Raw genomic sequence first — 22,030 nt, forward strand, 5'->3', positions numbered from 1 at the left:
TGGATAGAGGGGAACAGCATACTGGGAGAACTACAAAATAGTTGCAGACAAGACAGACGCTTAGAGGACAATTTATTTGTCCTAACCCAATGCATAGAGGTGTCAATGGCTCAGGAGCGGCCACTATAGATAGCATTTCTTGATATAAAGGAAGCCTACGACAACGTAGATAGAGAACTTCTATGGAGCATACTTGAGCGAGAGGGATTAGGCCAGGACTTTATACAGCTGTTGCAGGGAATTTGCAATGAGAGCAAGGTGCAAATTACCTGGGAGGACCAAAAGTGCACGGAACCGGTAGTCACAAATAGAGGTTTAAAGCAGGGTTGTCCTCTGTCGCCACTGCTGTTTATGCTGTACATGGCTAGATTAGAAAGAAAGCTGGAAGGCAGTAAAATAGGTTTCAATCTATGTTATAGCCGCATAGGACAGGAAGTGGAACAACATATCCCAGGACTGATATATGCAGATGACATAGTACTACTAGCAGATAGCAAACAGTGTCTGCAACAGCTCACAGATATCTGCGGGGAAGAAGCCACTGAACTGGGGTTAGAGTTTAGCACAGCAAAGTCGGGAGTTCTAGTTTTTAATGACAACAGCCGTAACGAATCGGTATTCGTTCAAAAAGCAGCAATACCGTGGGTAACGGAATACAAATATCTGGGCATATGGTTAAACAAAGGTCAGGCGTATCTAAAAACTCATGAGGAGCATTTAAGAATGAAAGGCAGAATAAACGCCTCTACCATGAAGCACAGAGCACTCTGGGGATATACCGTAAAATCCCAAGCAAGCGCCCCTACCCGGACAAGCGCCCCCCCTCCATTCTCGAGTGATTTGAAATTGGCGCCAAATCCCGAGCAAGCGCCCCCTGCCTTTTTTTAACCTTTTCCGGCGCTTCACCCATTTTCACAAAACCTCTTACCTAGTTGTTTAGTATTTTCTTTTCTTTTTTTGCTAAATATTTGCATGTTAAATTATAGAATGATGCAATTTTTTAGAAAAATAAACTGTTTGGGCTTACGTATGTCTCGTGCAGTATCTGTTCCCCATGCGTAGCCAGCACACGACCGAAGCCGAAGCTGGCCGAAACGTGAGCCAGCCGGAGCCAGCATAGCTGCTGTCAGTCGCCATTTGCCATTATCGAAAAACGTGTGGACTGTCCCACGTGTGCGGGACGTAAGCGAGAAGGATGCATTCGTACACAGTGAAAAAAAAAGGTTGAGGTTGTAGAATGGCATCGACAAACCGGCAGAAACGTGCACGCGACTGCGCGGCATTTCGGGATCGACCGGAAGAGAGTGCGCGAATGGGACAAGAACTTTGAAACCGTACTACAGCGCAGCTACGAAAAAGGAAAGGCACAACGGAAGCTAAGCAACGGTGCGCCTGTATTCAGTGAAGAACTTTTTCGAGAGTGAGAGGAGTGCCGGTCGTGCCGTCAGCAACAGGCTGTTGGCTGAAGAGGCCAGAAAAATCGCGGACAACCTGAAGCTCGGGAACTTCGCAGCATCGTCGCAATACATCAAGAGGTGGAAATAAAGTTATTTCTTTTCTCAGCGAGTGTTTTGCGTCCATATTGAGTTCCGGTCCGCTACCGTAAAAACTTTTGCGGGATAGGTATTGGGGGAGGGGGCGCTTGCTCGGGATAATACGCCGCCATTTTGAATTTCGGTCGACGACCGAGCAAGGGCCCCCCTCAAAAATTCCTCAAATTATCTGTTACCACAGGGGGGGTGCTTGCTCGGGATTTTACGGTAAGATATGAAGTAGTGAGAGGAATCTGGAAGGGAGTAATGGTACCAGCACTCACCTTTTCAAACGCAGTAGTGTGTGTCAAATCAGAGATTCAATCATGGCTAGAAGTAAATCAGAGGGCCATAGGTCAATTGGCATTAGGAGCACACAGTAAAACAAACGAGGCAGTGCAGAGAGACATGGGACGGGCATGCTTTGAAGTGAGAGAAGCACAGAGCAAAATATGTTTTGAAGAACGACTTAGAAATATTGATGATCAGAGATGGGCGGCCAAAGTGTTACGGTATCTTTACATGAAAAGTGTGGACACACAATGGAAGAAAAGAACCAGAAGGCTCAAGACAAAGTATATGAAACCTGGAAGTGCAGGGTAAACGACCAAGGCAAAAAATGAAGTGAAAGAAACAGAGACAACGACCTGGAAAAAAAGGATGTATGCGAAGAAGTCCTTAGATATCTACAGGATCGGGAAGCAGGAGATCACAAGGGAAAAATTATTCGATAATACCAAAGGGAGTGCATTGCTGCGGACAAAAACGCTTATTCGCAAGCCGTTACTGGAAAAACTATGCGCAGGCTGCGGAAATGAGCCAGAAACTATGCAGAGTGCAAAAGTATCCGTCCAGTCCTCAGTGATGGAGCCATCCAGCTTCAGGAAGCCCTTGGCTTTAAGGTTAGTGGAAAGTGAACTGGACAGCAGTAGAGGTTAGTAAAAGAAGGTTAGAATGTTGGTGGGAAAAGAGCAGAGAACAATCTGGGAAGACATGCGAACAAAGAAGTCAGACTAGCACAAAAATATCGTAAAAGTATTTTGTTTTTATTTTGACATTATTTTTTATTTCTTTTGTTTATATTTTTTTGGCGAGGTGATTGTACAGTGGCGTTGAGACTAAGGCTGCTGTGCAATGCCACCCCGTTACAAAGGGGAAGCCACTAAGCATCATCATTATCTGCATGGCCTTGTCGGCCGTGCTGTATGCTCTGCCCCTTGTGCACCTCAAGCGCCGCCAGTGGGGCGAGCTGGAGCTGGACCAGCGCCGGGCCATCCAGCTCTGTCTGGGCCTCCTCAGGTACTCTCCCGTGGCGGCCACCTCTACACGGAGGCGGCCACATGGCCCATCGAGCTGCGGACTCTCCAGATGAGCCTTCGCCAGATCGACCGGCTGCAGAAGTCCCTGGAGGGGGCTGCCCTGCTGCAGCGGTTTCGTGGCCGGCCCAACTCACAGATGGGCACGCTGCTGCAGATCTACGATGAAAACATTGTCGTTCCGCAGCGGCCCCGTCTGGAGCCGCCTCCGCCCGGCACGGGGGAGGCCCTGCAGATCGCCACCAGGCTGCCCGGGGTGCGCAGCAAGCGCACCACCCCCCCCACACAGCTATCTACCAGGAGGTGGCCACCCTGCTGTATCAAGACGTCAGCGGACGCCGCCTGCACGTCTTCACAGACGGCTCTGTGCTGCCCCACACAGGCAACTCGGCAGCCGTGTGCACGGCTCCTGCGCTGGGCGCCAGCCGAGCATGCCACCTGCCCTTCCCCGTGTCATCGACCACTGCGGGGCTGACCGGCCTGCACCTGGCTGCGGACCTGCTGTTCGAGCGGGCAGGCCAGGACAGCGAGGCCCTGGTCCTGACGGACTCCCGGCCAGCTCTGCTGCGACTGCGGGCGGCAGACCAGCCGTCCAGCTCCGGCGGGCACACAGAGCTGTTGTTGGCTGCCAAGCTGCACGCAGTGGCAGCTGGTGGCTGCAGCGTCCGACTACAGTGGCTGCCGCCCCACATGAGCTTCCCGGGGAACGAGGAGGCCGACGCCCTGGCCAAGGATGCCCACCAGCCGGACACCCCTGTCTCCCGGGACGTCACAGCATTTGACGTCGCACGCCAGCAGCTGACCCGAGTGGCCCTGACCATGCACCCAGACCACCGAGTAGTGAGCGGCCAGGCCCCTCGGGTCCTCCCGGGGCGTCTGAGTAGGGACGCCTGCAGCCTGCTGCTCCGGATGCGGCTCGACTGCTGTGATGTGGCAGCCCGACTGCACCGCCAGGGCCGCTGCACCTCCCCCACCTGTGCCTACTGTCCCAAGCCCGAGACGCTGGAGCACTTGATCTGCTCCTGCCCAGAGTTTGCAACACAGCGAGGAGTGCTGCAGACTTCACTCTAGCGTCTTGGGCTGCCCCACCAGCACCTCGATGAACTGCTGTTCCCTACGGGCTCTGACGGCGCCCGCCGTGACGTCTTCCGTCACCTCTCGCTCTACCTTGAGGCCGCCGGACTCACCAAGCACCTGTAGACGGCAGACTGCTGTCTGCGCCATTGCTGCTGGTGCTTCACTTAGTTTAGCGTAGAGGCTCCACTCTCTTTTTCTTTTTTCAGCTTACCTATTTCTTTTACCACCCTCTTTCTCCTCCATAATCTTTCATCCCCCCTCCTCCTTGTCCTCCCGCACTGGGTTGTATGCAGGTGAGCCCCCAGATGAGCTCAATAATATCCCCAGTGCATTTCCTTTCCTTTTCACCTGAATCACTTAGTAGTAGTATAGACTCCTATATAACCTACTGTGCCTGCTCAATCGCCCCGAAACCTATTGCAGCAGCCCATTCACTGTGGGGGCGCCAACATCCCAGGTTTTTCGATGGCCATGCCGATGCGAACTTCTGTTTTAGGCGGAGGCGAACTGAAACGCACCTCAGTGTCGTCTGCTACACGAAGGCGTCTTCCAGTTACAAAAGTCCGGAAAACGGCGAGCTTGAACTTCATGAGCCAGTATTAAAGACCGAAGTTTTATGCGTGGTGTCGCAGAACTACTAAACTGAGTTCAGTGTACTGTTTTTGCCTGCACGCTCGCCCTTTTGGGTTCGCTACGGCAGTTTCCCAACAAAATGTATACATGAACTCATGGTTGTCACTGCGATAAGCGCCAGTTAGCTTTTCTCCCGCTGATAAGTGAAAAGTTGACAAGTGAAAAAAAATGATTCTTGACTCGATGTTTCGTGATAATTGAGTCATACTAATTACATTTTGTTTCAAGAAGTCCAAACAGTTGAGCACCCCTTTTTTACTTACGACTACGAGTCTATTAAGTCTTGTCCTGTGGCTAATATTTTTTACGGTCCCCGAAAGGTTACGCGCCAACCGTCCTCCATCCCTTCCCTACTTCTCCTTCGCCGCTGCTCCACAAAATGTTGCCATCGCGCATGTAGTAGATATATTGACGACGCGGTAATCGGCAATGCCTGGCTGCTGCGCAAAGAATGACGACTTCAAGCTTCAGCTCAAGGCGATGCTCAGTATTTGAGAGCGCCTGAATACGCTTAGGATAAACGATCAGCATGCACTTAGCTTGTTTCTCGCTGCTTCTCCCCAGTACATTCATTCTTCCCTTACCAATCACATATCGAATAACCGATCAATTCCCAGTGGGTCACAAACCCACTAGTAAACTCACCCGTAACATTTCTGGCTGAATAATCTTTTGCGTCAAATTATTTTCAAACGAACAAGCTTGTAGCCTGAGAGAGACCATCTCTTTTATAATTACACAATTAAGTTCTAGCGTCGCCCTAGCTAGATGGTTTTATTTCTGGCCTCGTGAATTTGTATACCTTTTTTGTTCAAACAGCACTTGCCCGTCAGTGCTAGAGGCAGAGTCACCTTTATACACACGTATTTTTTGTTTGTGAAGGGACTTGACAACTTTTTTTCAAACCACTCATTTTGCCAGGTGTGTAGACAAATGGTGACCGTGCCCTCGCCAACACAGGAGAACCTGGGATTAGGGCGACACTAGAGAGAACGGCGGAATTTCTGGCACTGAGCAGGCACAAGGCGTTAATAAAGGAGGCTATGGTTTGACATATTGCAGGCTTCCGTACAACTATGACAACTGGCTCCCGATTTCTTGTTAGTGTGCCACGTTTGCCGGTCACGTACACAGGGAAAAAAGAAGCCTCATGCTTGCGCAGCTTAGGGGTGCAGAAGTGTGTGAGACCAGAGCCTAGTGAGACTAACGGCGGGTCCTTCTTGGCCGCCGGCCCCATTGGATGGTTCACTCTATGCTTCCTTGACTCGCTAAGAACGACAAAACGACGAAGATAATGTATAGCGGTTACATGGAGTTCTGGACGCGTGCCAGTTTAGTCCTTTTCGCTTACGACAGTGCGTGGGCCGACCGTTCTGCTCATTCGGCAATGTGAAATGATAGGCAGTGGTCCGCGCAGTTTGTAATTGTTTGGCCAAGGTGCCGGTAAGCTCAAAGAATCTGTTAGTTTTGTGTCCGTCACTTTGCTCGTTGGTGGTTACGCTGGTACAGCGAGGCTGACACCCGCCAATAATCGTCCAAATTGCCGTGACTCTTGCGTTGTTTTTGCCGCAAGCGTTTTTTCCTCGCGCCTAACAACGAGTCTTACTTGGCAAAGGTCCAACACGGTTCATTTTTAACGCCTGGATTGCGAAATACGCACTTCGCAACACAACTGCGTAAAAGGAACCGCCGGCAGCGAGCTGCTGGTAAGATCTAAACAAGAGCACTGACTAACCTATCTTTTGTGTCCTGTATATTACTGGCGATCTCTCCAGCGTCATTTCCGAGCTAGCAGTGCGAAAAAGGTACTGGGCTCTAACCAACCGTACTATCACATCAGGTGTCGCGATGAATCAGTTGACAGTCAAGCTCCGAGAGACAAGCACGCAGTGCAAATCCCGCGTCGAGCTGCTTGTTCCAGTTTTGAATTGGAGGCGTCGCGAACGCACCCTTGGCCCACACAGCCACTTGTAGAATAAGCTTTGTGACTTCGCAAAACTGAAGCGGCTTGGTATGTCTTTCTTTATATTTGCAGGCATCAGTGTCGAGAGTCAGCGAGCTTCTGAACTACTGGGACGAGAAGATCGAGCTGAAGAGGCTTACCGTCTGCATTCTGACGTGGCCATGACCTTCGAGTTCACTATGCACAACCAAGCAGTCAAATTGTCTCTTCCCCATAGTCATGTCTAGTTCTACCAAAAATCTGAGCTTGGGCATACCTTTTGCTAACAAAGACTGTCAGTCGTTCAACCCAAAAAGAAGGCCGTGCTAGAAACGTAGTTGCTGGGTTACAAGTGACGGCTCCAGCAACATTTGGTTTCAACGTTAAATGCTGCTTATGCCATTGTTGCAGTCTTCATTGGTGCTTGAGCTGGTCGCTGATTTGTTGCAAACTGCTCTGTTGTTTCCTGTTCTTGGTCATCCTTGTTCAGTGCCTTTCATTTCGCACCTGGTGATGCTGTGGTTGTCATCTTGCTATAGTCTGGTGTGCTTTGCCATCTAAGTGGACATGTTTAGATGAAGCACTTGGGTGGTGTATGGAGAATGCGATTCGTCCGTGGAACAGTTTTTTCTTGATATGACACCTAATCTTACATTGGGGCAGCAATATGTCCAGTGTTTGCCATTGTGTAGCTACGTTTATACCATCTGGTAGTCTATCTAATGTCTTTTAGCTTAAAGGGTCGTCCCTTACGTGACCCTGTTTGTTGAGCATACCCAATTTCATACGGTGGATTACTCTTATTAAAAACGTTAAGAAAAACAAGCCAGGTACAAATCAGGTCAGAAACAATGCAACTGCATACAGCGGTTCTCGGGCGGTGTTATTGCCCCATCTGTGAAGGCAGATGGTAAAGAAGGCAACATAAGATGTTTTGTCATTTCCAGCACTGTTAGTCAGTTTACTAACTTTCGTTTTAGGCACTTTTCCTGGATACGTGATTGCTGATGTCACAAAACATGTAGTGGGATAATTAAAATTTTGGCTCAGACGTTTGATTTCTGAGTGAATGGAGCGTGGGTTTATTCACCAAATATTTCAGATGAAACAAACATACTTTGTCTTCATAGCCCCTTTAAAACCTCGCTTGCCTTTGGGAGAGAGAAGCTGCCACTGTGTTCATAGGTGGAAGGGATCTCAGCTTCTCTGTTTTCCTCTCTTGTAGGACCTCCACCTTCCCCACCAGGTCGTCGGCTATTCCGCTGCCAGCAGTGCAGCTACGTGACGCCGTTCTCGAGCCATCTGAAAACACACCGGTGCTTGCCCACGGGCGAGTGCCCCTACCAGTGCAGCCACTGTGACAAGGCGTTCGTGCAGAAGCCCCACCTGCACAACCACCTGCGCATCCACACGGGTGAGCGTCCTCACCAGTGCAGCCACTGTGGCAAGGCCTTCGTGCAGAAGGCCCACCTGATCGGCCACCTGCGCACCCACACGGGGGAGCGCCCCTTCCGCTGCCACCTGTGCCCCATGGCCTTCGCCGAGAAGGGCACTCTGGTCACCCACCTGCGCACGCACACGGGCGAGCGCCCCTTCCGCTGCCACCTGTGCCCCATGACCTTCAACAAGAAGAGCAGAGTGGCCACCCACCTGCGCACGCACACGGGCGAGCGCCCCTTCCGCTGCCACCTGTGCCCCATGGACTTCGCTGTGAGGTCCACACTGGATAGCCACGTGTGCACCCACACGGGGGAGAGGCCGTTCCGCTGCCGCTTCTGCCCCGAGGCCTTCACCCATCGCCATCAGCGGAAGAAACATGAGGAGAAGGAGCACAGCGACCACCAGTAATGCAGCGGGACAAGAAGGACCCAGCCATGTGTGTGCATGCAGACACTCACTCCAACGAAGCCAGAGGGAAGGGAGCCATTTTTTGGAGATCGTTAAAGGGAATAGTTGTGTAGCACGCCAAGAGGAGCAGAGCTCAGGGAGAGAGCCTGTTTCGTCCTATGACGACGTCTTACCCCGAACGAAGATTGCCACATTTGTCATAACATTGTCGCCTCACCAGACAAGTGAACATTGCTCCATGCTAGCGTGGGAAGTGTAATTGTGGGTGAACAATGTGGCAGACAGTGCATCCTCTGTTGGTCTCAAGCATATCACGATTAGTGCTGGCCCACCAGCACATAGTGTTTTTTTGAACACGCACCACCGTTCTCCGGAAACAAGCAAGCAAGCGCTTGCTTCCAACATTATTAAATGAATTGGCTCTGCATCATAACATAGATATATTATCCATATCTCTTAAGGAGCTGCGCGCAATGTTCATGCAAACTTGAAGGTTTCTTATACTCATGCCTTGTCATTCTTTTTTTTTGTGCGTGTGTTTTTATGCTGACTTGCTGGTACTTTTATGTTGTTTTTAGTCCGATTGCATCTTATTTATACTGCTCATTTCTACACTGCAGTTGCACCCTGACATGTGTTTACGCAGTGTATGTACCTGCGTATGTTTACTAGTGTTGTTTGTGGTCGATGCGGACCATGCAGTTATCCTTGTTTTTTTCAACACAGTGTAGTGTTGTTATTTTGACCGTGCTGTTTCCATGCATTGGGGCCGCAGGCCCTGTCAAGTCTTTATTGGCTTTTTGCCTGTGCTCCAAACATTGCTGAGATGCTGAATAAATCGGATTGAATTGAATTGAAGCCCAACCGTGTGTGTGCACACACTCTGCAACGCTCTCGGAAGATAGCGAGCTCTTTTTGCGGGTCGTTAAGAAAGCACTGTTAAAGGCCAACTGCACTCAAATTTCACCCTGGCTAAATGCCTTCGAAATGTGTAGTAGGTACCATGAGAACTACTGCGACGCGACCGGTAGCTCTGTGCAATGCGTGGTTATTCAGTTTCAGGCACTCAAAATAATGCCGTTGCATATGACAAAGCACCTGCCGGCGTGTCGCGTAAACAGCCATTTAGCGGAAGTTACATGCCAGCCGTCCAGGTCGATCGGCCTGCCTCGCAGCGGGAGAATCCAGGAAACTCGTATTTCGCGCCGGTACGCCTGGCTTTCATGGCTCCGAAGAGGCTTCATTAACCGCACGGTTATCTCCTGTTCAAGTGTCGTCGCGACATCATGCCTACGCGGTGTGCTGCTGTCGGAGCGCACGAATAGTGTCGTGCATGCGGGACAAGCGCTCGCTTTTCCGCGCGCCTCTCACACCCCCGCACGCGCGCTCACACTCTCCCCCTGGCGGGCCGAGCCGGCTGCGTCGGCCGGTCCGCACAGCTCGCGCCATCAGGCCAGGCCCTCTGGCCGCTCGCGCCGACAGCTGATACGTCACTTGCGCCTGCCCATAATGGCCGCGTTTTGCCCAGTTTCGTTTTCAAAATCGTCCCAGTTTGCTGGTCGCTTGCGGCGTAATTACGCACATTTTAGGCGTCATACTTCGTACATCGCCGTCTTTTTTAGTATGCAGGAACTGTGATTTCGCGCAGTCGCAATTTTGAGTGCAGTTGGCCTTTAAGACCAACCTCCATGCAGTGAAATACTGATGAAGATGGGGCGAATGGCTTCTCCACCGTCAGTGTTGTGAGAACAGCTCTTTGTCGATGATGTGCTTGAGAAGAGCCTGCCTCTTAGCAGGAGAAGACGGACAACGAAGTGGTGAACAAAGCCATCAGAGTGGAAGAAAGCAGGTGTTCACCGCAAATCTGTCCCAGCTGAAGGGAGAGAGTGAGCGAGGAAGAACCTCTTTATTTTTCACAGCTGGGTTTTCGGGCAGAGGGACAGCCTGCCCCCATATGGCTTCGGGGACTGCAAGGACTTATGCGATGGGAGTTTCCTGAACCACCAGGTCCGAGCTCCCCAATGCCAGTTTCCAGTGTTGGGGGTTGGGGTAGCGGGGAAATGGGTCATGTGGACACTCACAGAGTCAATGAAAGTGGGTATCCCATTTGTGGCAGTCCGGTCAGTGTGGTCTTGGAAACTTTTTCTGGCGTGCATGTGTAAGCGTGGTTCTTGGGGAAGAAGTGCGTTTTTAGGAGGCACCACATGTTGGCTGCAGCGTGCCCCAACGATGGGTACGGTGGAGGATAGCGGCTGCGGAGAAGTCGGTAGGTATGGGCGACGTTGCAATATGTCAGAGGTTCATACTGAGAAGTTCTTATACACCACGGTTTGGCAGAAAGGAAGGGCCTGTATGGGTGGTCAATGCTCAGGCCTAGATCCACTGGGTCAGGTTTTATTTAGTGGCTCTACTAGAGCCTGATGGTGGGCTGCCTCATTACCGCCTATGCCAGTGTGGGCCAGGGTCCACAGCAGTGGTACGGATTGGGTTGGGGGCTTCTTCTATAATATTTATATGTGGGAGCGAGCGTTTGCTGCCTGACAACCAGCACATGAGCATTCGTGTCCATTTTTGTGGACGCGAGATGAAAAAAAATTGACGCTACCTCGGAAAGAGAAGTGCTGAACGACCGTCTGCTGTTAGTTTGCCAGAAGCCCACGCCCAAAGCACAGAGCGGAAGAAGAAAGCCGCGATTTTCTGCAGTCCCAATGTTCCCTTGGCCACTTCTGGCGGCATCAAATGCCAGCCACCGAAAATCCAGCTCAGGTGGATAGCCGCTGGCTGAAAAGGCGTTTTGTTCGCCACTTCTTCGCTGCATGCAGGTTGGCCTTTATGCAGCACATCGAAATGGGGGTGGGGGAGAGGGGGCTGTGACATAGAGAGAGCCCACCCTATCGTGGAGCGGGCGAAAGTTTCCGAGAGAAGTATTTCTTTTTCATCGTCCTCGGCGTCATCACATTGTGGCTTCTCCATCTGGGTGACAATTTCTCCTCGCTAGCATGGCAAGTTTCATTGTGCGTGGGACCTGTGACAGAGACTAGAGTGTGGCATCTGTGACAGAGTGTGGCATCCAGCGTCAGTCACCAACGTCTCGTGACTAGTGCCTACTGGAACGCATGCTGAACCTTTTGCAGACCGACACAAGCAAGTAGACCTGCCCGCATTGAAAAGTCATGATTCTTCACCATTGATACGCATGCGAACACTGTGTGTATGCCTCTCATTTTATTTCCCACTGCGATGGTGCCTTCTGTCGATAAACAGCAGTTGACTTCCAGGGTTGTCTCAGGTGCTCCTTGTTACCAGGCATTTGAATGTCAGGCGTGAATGCTTAGGTAGGAACAATGAGCTGATGTGAACTTGCTTAGAAAAGGCTGGTCGAATTAAGCGCCCAGTTGTTGGGGGATGCCTTATTTGTAATCAGCAATGTGGAGACTGGACGATGTTGTGGTGTGGGACATGTGCAGGTGGCACATAACGATTTAACAAGTGGACCTACTTGCACACTTTGTGCATTAATGTGTGCTCCCTTATGTGCTGACTCTCCTGTTGTTTAAAACTGCATATTTCAAAGCTAGAAAACGAAAAATATCCAGTTGGTCATCACGGAAGAGCTGCTTGCTTTGCTGTGACCCTAATTTCTCAGAAAAGTTAAAAAAAAAAAGCTTTTGTGTTTTTGGCACTTCTCACGAAAGCAGTGGTAGTCAGGTACAGTAGCATTGGATAGCCACGGGTCATTGAGCGTGGTTTTAATTCTGTGGGTATCGAGCACTTGAACACAAAAGAAGTTGCTTTTGCAGCTGGTATATATTTAGTTGAAAAGTGACTGCTTTGGGCTTGTCAAAATTTTCACACGTGAAAGCTGCAAACCGTTGGTGACAAAGGGATGTGGTGGCCATGTAATACTGTAACTGTATTTTTGAAACTCGAAGTTCTGTAGAGAATGATCTTCCAAGTGTCTTGAAGACAAAGTAATAATCAAGTGCTACACTGATTTCAACTGTATTTGCCATTGCTGGCTAGTTGTAAGCACTGTCTCACCACCGTACCAGATAGAATTTTTGAATGAACAGGCCGTGTATTAACTTTTTTTGGTCAATTCAGGTGCATTTTTTTGTATTAAAGGAAGGTTCAGAAGTGCTGCTTTCCTCATTCCCTCTTTGCCCTGTGAATTGCTGACATTGTCCCTGACGGCACTGGCAAGTAGTCGGGGCCAAGTTTAACGCATTGCTAGCATGCATCCAGACACAAAATTCTGAGGACAACTTATAACGCATAGAATGCGAAAACACTATTCTGAGGTTCTTTAACATGTTTTCTGGATTCTGTAACCATCATCCTCATCACCACCATTTCCTCTTGGTGTTTTTTCTTCTCCCGGTGTTTGCAGTGCTCACACATTATTTATTGGGACAGTGCCGTATGATTGCAGGATTCAGTGAATGTCGCTGCGTTTCGTATTGACCAAAGCACACATTTTGCAGAGACACACTTGGTTATCTGTTTAGTTGCTACTTCTGTAATTAACATGCCCAAATTACTTATGTAAGCCTCAGAGCATATCTCTAACACAAATTTCCACTGGCATTCCGGACACCCTGGGTTCAATATAATCCCAACCAGACAAAAATTCTCTAGGAATTTTTTTTTGAACTCAATTACTTTCCTTTGTGAAAGCTTCTCCGAGGAATTTAGTGCCAACCTGAGAATCCTTTCATCTGTTTTTCTTGTTGTTCTCTTGGAGGGCGGTCATTTTTCATTTTTAGGCCACCGGACAGCCATTAAGTGGGCTATTCCTAGGCCACGACGATGCCTGATTTTTTACCTACTGCATTTACTCATGTTTCGCATCTAAAAGTTACTAGTAACAAATAAGGAAAAAATGAAAATTTTGAAGTGTGACATATCACGAAAAAACTCTGCGACCGGGTGTGATGTCATTGCGGTAGTTGCTGGGGTCGCCGTAGTTGGTTTATTGGGTTTTTGTTTTTCTACATGCTACGCATAATGAAACCATATGCATTCAATAAACAGTGAAATATTTTATTATGTGGGTCAAACTTGACAAGAGAGCCACAAATGGAAGCAACTTTCCGTTTACTAACTTATATTACTAGACTTACGTTGCTAACTTACCATTTCAGTTCATTGGAAGTGCAACAGCTTTACAAAAGTTTGCTGGTTCCTGGCATGACTGCCATAGATGGAGTTTTATCTGGTTTATGTTCCAAAGTACATCATGGCACGCTCCAGAACAGTGCAAATAAGTTACCGATATTTGCAGGAGTGTTGTGAGCTGGGCTAGTTGGTACTGTTCCATGACGGGTAACAGCACGAAAACTGGACAAGACACAAACAAGCGCTTGTTTGTGTCTCGCCCTTTTCGTGTTTTCGTTCAGTTTTCGCGCTGTTACCCGTCATGTACCAATATTTTAGGTGCACCAAGTTATGCCCAGGATTAGGCCAGTAGAAGGTGAAGTTCTGGTTGATTGAAACTTTAACGGAAAATATTAATTTTATCAGCCGTTTTACCAAGCCTTGGCCAATTACCCTCCTGTGGTACCGGCCACTGTACGCGTGCATGTATGTGCGTCTCAAGTGGAGCAGATGCAACCGGACTGTCCAACCACTTGACATTCGTGAACACCATACACAGCAGCTGCCCTTAGCTGCCGAGTCAGCTGATGCGAATGTTCTGTGGACGTCAAAGCACCTCTAGGAATGAAAACTCCCATGGCTTCATAGGATAGGCATCAGCTTAGTTGCTTTTAGCGAAAGAATGGTAACACAGGAGACCCTTTGTGTGCAAGATCACTAACCATGCCGTTCCTGAACAAGCCTTGATTGCGAAGCTTTTGCAGCCTCCTGAGTGAAATTCTGCCGCGCCAGCTAGAAAGAGAAGGGTTCGTCAGCATTGCTGGGCAACGCCTTGGCACACGGCTTGAGCAGAGCGGTTCACCTGGCACCAGCGCTCCCTCCTCCTTCGTGCTGGTTCTTTGCACTTTTGCCTCGCTGTCACCGGGTTCGTTTGTGGAAGGCATCTCAGTTTTTCTCTTTCATCCCTGCCACAGTCTCTCCTCCCTCCCCGAATGCCCGCAGGGTGCAGCACGGCCCCCCACCGGGTCGTCGGCTCTTGCGCTGTCAGCAGTGCAGCTACATGACGCCAGACTCGAGCAATCTGAAAAAGCCCGGGCGCACGCACACGAGCGAACGCCCCTTCCAGTGCGGCCACTGCGGCAAGGCCTTCGTGCAGAAGGTCCACCTGGCCACCCACCTGCGCACCCACTCAGGTGAACGTCCTTTCCACTGCCACAGCGCCTTCGCCCAGAAGAGCCACCTGGCCGGCCACGTGCGGAGCCACACGGCTGGCCGTCCCTTCCACTGACCTTTCTTCTCTAGGGCCCTCACACACCACCCTACCAGAATACACATTAGATGTAGGCGTACAACCTTCGTGTGTGCGCGCGAACACTCACCTAATGTGACTGGAGGAGAGCGAATTCTCGGCGCGAATTGTTACGAAGCAAGCGATGTACCCAGCACGCCAAGACGGAGAGCGGCTCATAAAGAGGGCCCATTTTATCATGCAGCGAAACCTCGCTTCGAGCAAAAATTTCCTCGCTCATTATGACATCCTGCAGCCTCACCAGCTGGTTGACCATTGCCCCTCGCTGGCTGAGAAAGTGAGATTGTGAAAGGGACTAGCGGTAGGTTACGAGGCGAGCCACATTGGTTGCAAGTGGGTTGGGACAAGGGCAAGCCCACTAGCGTGTAGAGTGCCTGCCTGAATGCATGCTTTAGCTTTGCAGCCCAACACAAGAAACACACCCCTGTTGAACAGGGGGAATCGGGATATGTCACGATTGGTGAAAATGCGCGCACTGTGTGCATTCCTGTTACGTAGTGTTCAACTGCAGTTGTGCCTTCTGTAGGTAAACAGCAGTTGACGTCCAGTGCTTGTCCCATGTGCTCCTTGCACAGATAGTTTAAGGGGCTGTTATAACCATTCAGAGGGTGAGGGACTTGACACAGATAAACTGATGGAAATTACCCACTGAAGTTTGCTCCTATCATTTGGGAAAACCACGTTATGTATCAGAAAGTCATGCTCCCCAACCCCTCTTTCAGTGTGGTTTGCTTCCATTGTTGATACTTGCTTAGTGGCAAAAACAAACTTCACTGGGTAGTTATCATCAGTTTACGTCTGTACTGAGCGAGCCGTAGCAGGGACTGAGAAATCGAACTTTTTAGATAACCAACAGAGGACGTATTTATTTGCGTGTCGCCCAGCTCAGGTGCTCTATGCCGAACTGCAGAAAGAGAGCCTTAAAGCGGGTAAACATGACGGCCGTAAGAATGGCAATGATGAGAAACATGCTTCGGAGAAACATAGTAATAGTAATTTCTATACATTCCGGGCTGTGGGGAAACTGGCTAGGCAGAAATATCAAGAAGGTCAAGTCTGTGCAACCCTGGTTGTTACTAAGTCCATCCCACACCTGGAACCACCAGCAGTTTTGTAGACCTCCTCGAGTTTAGGGAGTATCCACATTTAGCAGGGTGTCTTGGTAAACTATTGCCACATTCCCTTCTCTGATTTTCATGGCTGCTTTCTTCCTCACAAAGTGTGCAGACTGCTGCTGCAACCGCTGTCCTTTCATCCGCCTTGTCCAGAAGTTTTGTCAGACGCTCGCAACATCAACATTGCTGCATGGCTTCTGTGAGCACAAAGGTGGTTGGAGCATGTCCTGAGCTGCCTGCCTAGGTTGGCACATGAGGGTCTGCGACCAAGGAGGCAATGGGCAGGAGTTCGAGCACACAGCTGTGGTATGTTTAATTCAGTGAAACCAAGAAGCCTAGAGTTTGTAGTCTTCTACCTCAGTGCGCACCTGTTGTCGTGACCATGCATAAAAACAGTGATAGGCTTGCACACAAAATCATCAAAGCGATGGAAATTGAAGAGGACGTCGACGGTTGTGTCAGCACTGCGGCAGTTGTGCTAACCGGTAAAGAGAAACTATTTCTTCGTGCTGTTGTACCTGGACCACGTGGCTAGAGGAGCGTATAAATGTACCAGGGGAGGCGTAATAAAATTCAGTTGGTAGTGCCAGCGCTTGTGCTTCGCCTTTCATCTGTGTCTGTGTCCCCAGCTATATTTAGGCTGACCAGTATTTACTCACTAATGGTGAAGGGTCAAAGTCAAAGCTAGTGTGATCAAAAGTCTAAGCTGCGTGTGGGTCAGAGTCCAAACCCAGGGGACAACGAAAGAATCCCTCACGAGGAAGCTTAGCAATTAACCATTGTCCACGTCAGATGCAAGGGTACATGATTTTTAGTTTGGGGCAATGAGAGCATGGTTTTGTCAGGCCCCACCAATTTGCCAGTCATTAGGTTTCATGTATGGTGCAATGCAATCAGAACGCTTGTACCTCCACGCGTGACGTCGTCAAGTTGCAGCAGCTCATCAGCAATGCCCATTCCTGATCCCTTGCATGCCATGATGAAGGTCATTGCCAAATCCTCAATGCTGTGGCAGATGTGCGGTATTTCGATGGCACTCAGGACAACTTCCGTATCAGAAAAGTGGCTTCTCAATCGAAGCTTGATGAACCGACTGATTGTAGGGGGGTGACTTTTGGTATTGGTGAACGATGCAAAGGGTTGCCACCTGCCCGGCTTTTTATACAGCGGGCTGGTTGCTGGTTAATACTTCAAACCGGCCGTCATCGACTGGTTTTTCGACTATCGTGCTGTGATTATTTATTTTTTTGGCATTTTGGCAACTAAGATGATAAATACGTGTCGGCAAGCTGCGCAAAGACACGGAAGCAGAGAAAATGTGCGGGCGAACTCGGGCAAGATGCAAAGAGCTTTTAACGGACGAAGTACGTGCGGTTACTTTTCAGTGAAGCGCATTTAGAGCAATAACCAAAATTTCAGTAACTTTCAGTACAAACATTGTGTTGGTTGCTCTCTAGGAAAACGCTACAATGCATATGGCATTGCATGTCATAAAACATGGATTCTTTTTTTTTATCCCCACTAAGTCAACCATCTAAATACCCCCCTCACCCCCCCTTGAAGGGTCAGGTTTTTTTCCGGGGAAAGGTGGCGACCATAACGACGCGTTCAAATAAATCAAGTGTCTTTCACCTTTGCAAAACATTCACTGACTGCCTGCTGACTGTTTAGGAATGGCCACCTGCATTTTCTACTACTCGCTTGCTTCCTACCGATTCATATACGGGTTCAAACTTCCAAGAATGCGCTCGTTGCTTTTGGTTTGGTTGCAGATGATGCATTTCTACTGGTGCAGGTAGTGCAGGTGATCCTCTAGCGACAGTCTTGTGCTCAGTGTACTTTCAATGCGCACACGAAGCATTGCCCAGCCATTGACAAAACTTTTATTTTCTCCAAACAAGAGTTGGTGAGGTGACATTTGGACTTGCATGCCTCACCCGACCTTTCTGAATTGCTGTGGAGCACACATGATGCGGGTTTCAGGTCGCTAACATTGGAGTTAATTTTTGTCTGTTCGGTCGCCATATGAGACGTGGGGTCATTTCTGATCACAATAACGCTGTTAATGCGAAGTCACTACTTATAGAATAAGTCCCATGAAATATAGGAGTCTTTTGTAGTACATCTAAAGAAGTGCAGTTACAGTTGTGCGTGGGTCAGATGGTTGTTTGTTGGCTGGGATGGATGTTTGATATTGGGTGAAATTCGAACACTAGCTGACAAACAAGATAATGAAGGTAGGGTTGTGCAGAAATTTTTCTGTATGGGCATCTTGGTAAAAGCTTGTGAGGGGATACTACAATTTTCAGAAGTGTAGGCTGCGGTGAAATTTTGCTTTTTAACAATATGTCTATAGAACGTGGGACTACATCAAGGCATCATAGAAGATCTAAAGGGGTGAAGCCTTGGTCATGTTGCTTTTTGGATTTCTTGTAGCGGAGCGGATATAAAGCGCTAACCACATGGAGCGATTTTTCCAGCGACGCGACGAGCGACGCGACTAGGATCCGCAGTCGCTGAACCGAAGTCGCTCGCCGACGCAACCACATGACAGCGACGACTCGAGCGACTGAGGATGGCGATTTCAATGTTTCCGTACTGCGCATAGTAACGCGCTTGGTACGCTGGTTGTTTGCAAACATTTTTTTTTGTTCATTTGTCATAAAAAGCATGACTGAAAAGTATTACGCCTTTCTACCTTTTGCACTTCATCGCATCTCTAAAACTGGCTTGGGTTAGCGATAGCGCACGCTTTTCCTTCTGCACCTCGTCTCTCGGCTCCAACATGAACGCCGTGAAGAATTCGCTTTCTTGACGTCGTTTTTCCCACACGGGTCTCACCTAGTGTGTGCGGGAGCCTTCTTGCTTCTGCTTCAGCATGTACACAAGCTTTGCCATGCAAAGCTTTCTTTGCCGCTGCACCGCAAACGTTGTCTGCGTGGATTTGCAAAATCTCCCCCCCCCCGCTTTGTTATCTTCCAAAACCGGAGATTGCGTGCTCACGTAGGGGCTCTCCTCTTGGCTAGTCGCTGAAACCACTTCCGGGAGGCGAGCAACTGTTTCTGGCGACCCAGAACCGAGCGATTCGATGAGCGACTTGGTCCGCGGCGAAAAGTAGTTCATCGCTAGTCGCGTCGCTCCCCAAGTCGCTTGCAAAATCGCTCCATGTGCATGCCTCACCCGACCTTTCTGAATTGCTGTGGAGCACACATGATGCGGGTTTCAGGTCGCTCACATTGGAGTTAATTTTTCTCTGTTCGGTCGTCATATGAGACATGGGGTCATTTCTGGTCTCAAGAACGCTGTTAATGCGAAGTCACTACTAATAGAATAAGTGCCATGAAATATAGGAGTCTTTTGTAGTACATCTAAAGAAGTGCAATTACAGTTGTGCGTGGGTCAGATGGTTGTTTGTTGGCTGGGATGGATGTTTGATATTGGGTGAAATTTGTTGCACTACCTGACAAACAAGATGGTGGAGGTAGGGTTGTGCAGAAAGTTTGCTGAATGGGCATCTTGGAAGAAGCTTGTGAGGGGATACCACAATTTTCAGAAGTGTAGGCTGCGGTGAAATTTTGCTTTTTAACAATATGTCTATAGAACGTGGGACTACATCAAGGCCTCATAGAAGATCCGAAGGGGTGAAGCCTTGGTCATGTTGCCTTTTGGATTTCTTGTAGTGGATATAAGACGCAGACCTGGGAGTAGCGTGGGAGCTAGGTGTCGCTTTCGTGGGAACCAACGGGGTGGGGGTAGGGGGGGGGGGGGGGGGGGGGTTGTGTTTAAACTCGGTTCTGCGGCGTGTGCACTCCGATTCCCAATGCAGGCACCCTCATGTCTCGGTAAGGAACGCTTTACTTTTTTTGCTGGAGGAGTGGATGAGGGGATTGGTTGAGGAAGAGTAATGGATAGGTAGGGCAGGTGGCAAACAAAATAGTGTCTGTGGTTCCGCTTCGGTACCGGTTACTATGTGGAAACGCGTTGTAAACAGACAGCATATCGTTTTTTAACAAGCTTGTAGCCTTCAGCGTTAACCACTGCACTTTTTTGGTTTGTAGTGTTTCTTTTATTTTGGAAAGATGTATCACGATGGCATCAACGATGGCGGCGCCCAGTACTGGCCGTGGAAGATGGTTTTGACAGTTGTTTTGACGCTCGTACAACTGGCTCCCGATTTCGTTTTTGCGTGCGACATTTGTGGTTCAAGTACACAGGGAAAAAGGAAGTCGCGTGCTGGCGCAGCTTAGCACTGGAGAAGCGTGCAGTTTGTGAGAACAACGGCGTGTCATACCCGGCCGCCGGCCAGCAATGGGTGTTTCATTCGATGCTTCATTGACTCACTATGGACGAAAAAATAACAAAGATAACGGATAGCGGCTTGATCGTGTTCCGGACGCGTGCGAGTTTGGTCGTTTTCGCTCCCGGCGGTGTATGTGCCGACCGTTCGGCTCAGTCGGTGACACGAAAATGACAGGCATATGACGCACTGGTCAGCGCAGTTCGTGAGTCGGTAAGCATCGGTAAGCGCAGAGAATTTATTAGCGCGCGTCTTGTGTCCTTCATTTTTCACGTTCCTCACGCTGGTACAGTGAGGTGACACCCGCCAATAATCGTCCAAATTGCCGTGACTCACTTGTGTTTTTGCCGTAAGCGTTTTTACCTCGCGCCTAACAGCGAGTTTTACATGGGAAAGTTCGAACACGGTTCATTTTAACGCTTGGATTGCCACATACGCAATTCCCAACCCGATTGAGCAGACGAAGCTTCGCACCGAGTTGCTGGTGCGAGTGAAACAAGAGTTATGGCCTGTCTGTTGCGTCCGATCACTGGCGATCTCTCCAGCGTCATTTCCAAGACAGCAGCACGAAAAAACATCGTGCTCCCCATAACCACTTGTTCTCTCATCAAATGCCATTATTCAGTTGACAGTCACGCCCCAAAAGACCCAAGCACACAAAATGTGAATCCAATATCGAGCAGCTTGTTGCAATTTAGAATTGGAGCCGTCGTGAATGCACCCTCCGCATGCACAACGGCTAGTAGAATAAGGTTTGTGACTTCGCAATTGTGCAGCGGTGTGGTTTGTCATGTTTTATATTTGCAAGCATCAGTCTCCTCAGCAAGACCCTGAGCTGCTAGGACAAAACCATTGTGCTGGTAAGATCCACCACCTCCATTCTGAAAAGGCCATCATGTTCAAGTCCATTATGCACGGGCTTGCATTCAAATCGTCTCCACCCCATGGTCACCTCTAGTTCAACAAAGTGCCTGAGAACGAGCCGGAAGAGCTACCGCACCCGGTTACCAGCTTTCGGGACATTACCCGGATGTACCGAGAGGAGAGGCGCAGACTGCCGGAACCGCACCCCAAACTGACTAGGCAGCAACAGACGATCCTGCGTCGAGCGCAGGCGGGATCGCTTGCGCATCCCGTACTGATGAACCTCATGTACCCTGCGGAACACGATACGCTCTGTCCGTTTTGCAAAAGAGAGAGGGGCACCCTGCCACACATCTTGACAGAGTGTACAGAACTCAAGACCCCCCCTCCTTCCCTTCCCCACAACACCCCCAATCCGCAACCCCTTGAGCGATGGGAGACCTTGTTGACCAGCCCCGCCCTGCCGACTCAGCTCGCACTGACAGACAGGGGCCAGGAGCTGCTGGGAACATATGGGTCCCGTAACTAGGGAACCACCCCGTCTGGTGCCAGTGCGCACCACCGATTTCTTGGGCTCAGTAAGAGTTGATTCCTCCTCCTCCTCCCTGAGCCTAGCCGTGCCATCGATTTGGTAACTATGAATGTGGCAGCTGTTTAATCCAGGAAGAAAGCCGTGCTTGAAATGTAGTTTTATATCACAAATGATGGTTTTAGCAACATTTGGTACAGTGTTAAGTGCTGCTCGTGTCATTGCTGCCACGTTCATCAGTGCTTGAGCTGGTCAATCATTTGTTACAACCTGCTGTATTGTTTCCCTTTGTTCGTCATTGTTTTGCAATGCCCTTCATTTTCTGCCTGATGCGGCTGTGGTTGGCGTCTTGCTAAAGTCTGGTCCTACTTCTATCTAACATTTATTCGTTAAAAACACTCATCGTACAAACATAAACCATGCACATGTCGGCAAGCAATTAGAGTCTACAGGGCATGTAACTATCCATCT

General features: G+C 49.4%; 2 protein-coding genes across 2 annotated transcripts in view; one reads left to right on the forward strand and one right to left on the reverse strand.

The window, feature by feature from the left end:
- The window catches only part of LOC144179896 (uncharacterized), a 28,770-nt gene extending 19,006 nt beyond the window's left edge, over positions 1 to 9,764 (forward strand). The window contains exon 4 of the mRNA XM_077708320.1: positions 7,726 to 9,764. Coding sequence (XP_077564446.1) covers positions 7,726 to 8,348 — 623 coding nt within the window. The 3' untranslated portion in view covers positions 8,349 to 9,764. The remainder of the gene's footprint in view (positions 1 to 7,725) is intronic.
- Positions 1 to 22,030, reverse strand: part of LOC144179193 (uncharacterized) — a 55,305-nt gene that overhangs the window by 24,575 nt on the left and 8,700 nt on the right. The gene's annotated exons all lie outside the window — the stretch shown is intronic.

The sequence above is a fragment of the Haemaphysalis longicornis genome, unplaced genomic scaffold (genome assembly GCF_048455015.1).
Source record: "Haemaphysalis longicornis isolate Haplotype H1 unplaced genomic scaffold, Haemaphysalis longicornis Haplotype H1 scaffold_4, whole genome shotgun sequence".
NCBI classification, from domain to species: domain Eukaryota; kingdom Metazoa; phylum Arthropoda; class Arachnida; order Ixodida; family Ixodidae; genus Haemaphysalis; species Haemaphysalis longicornis.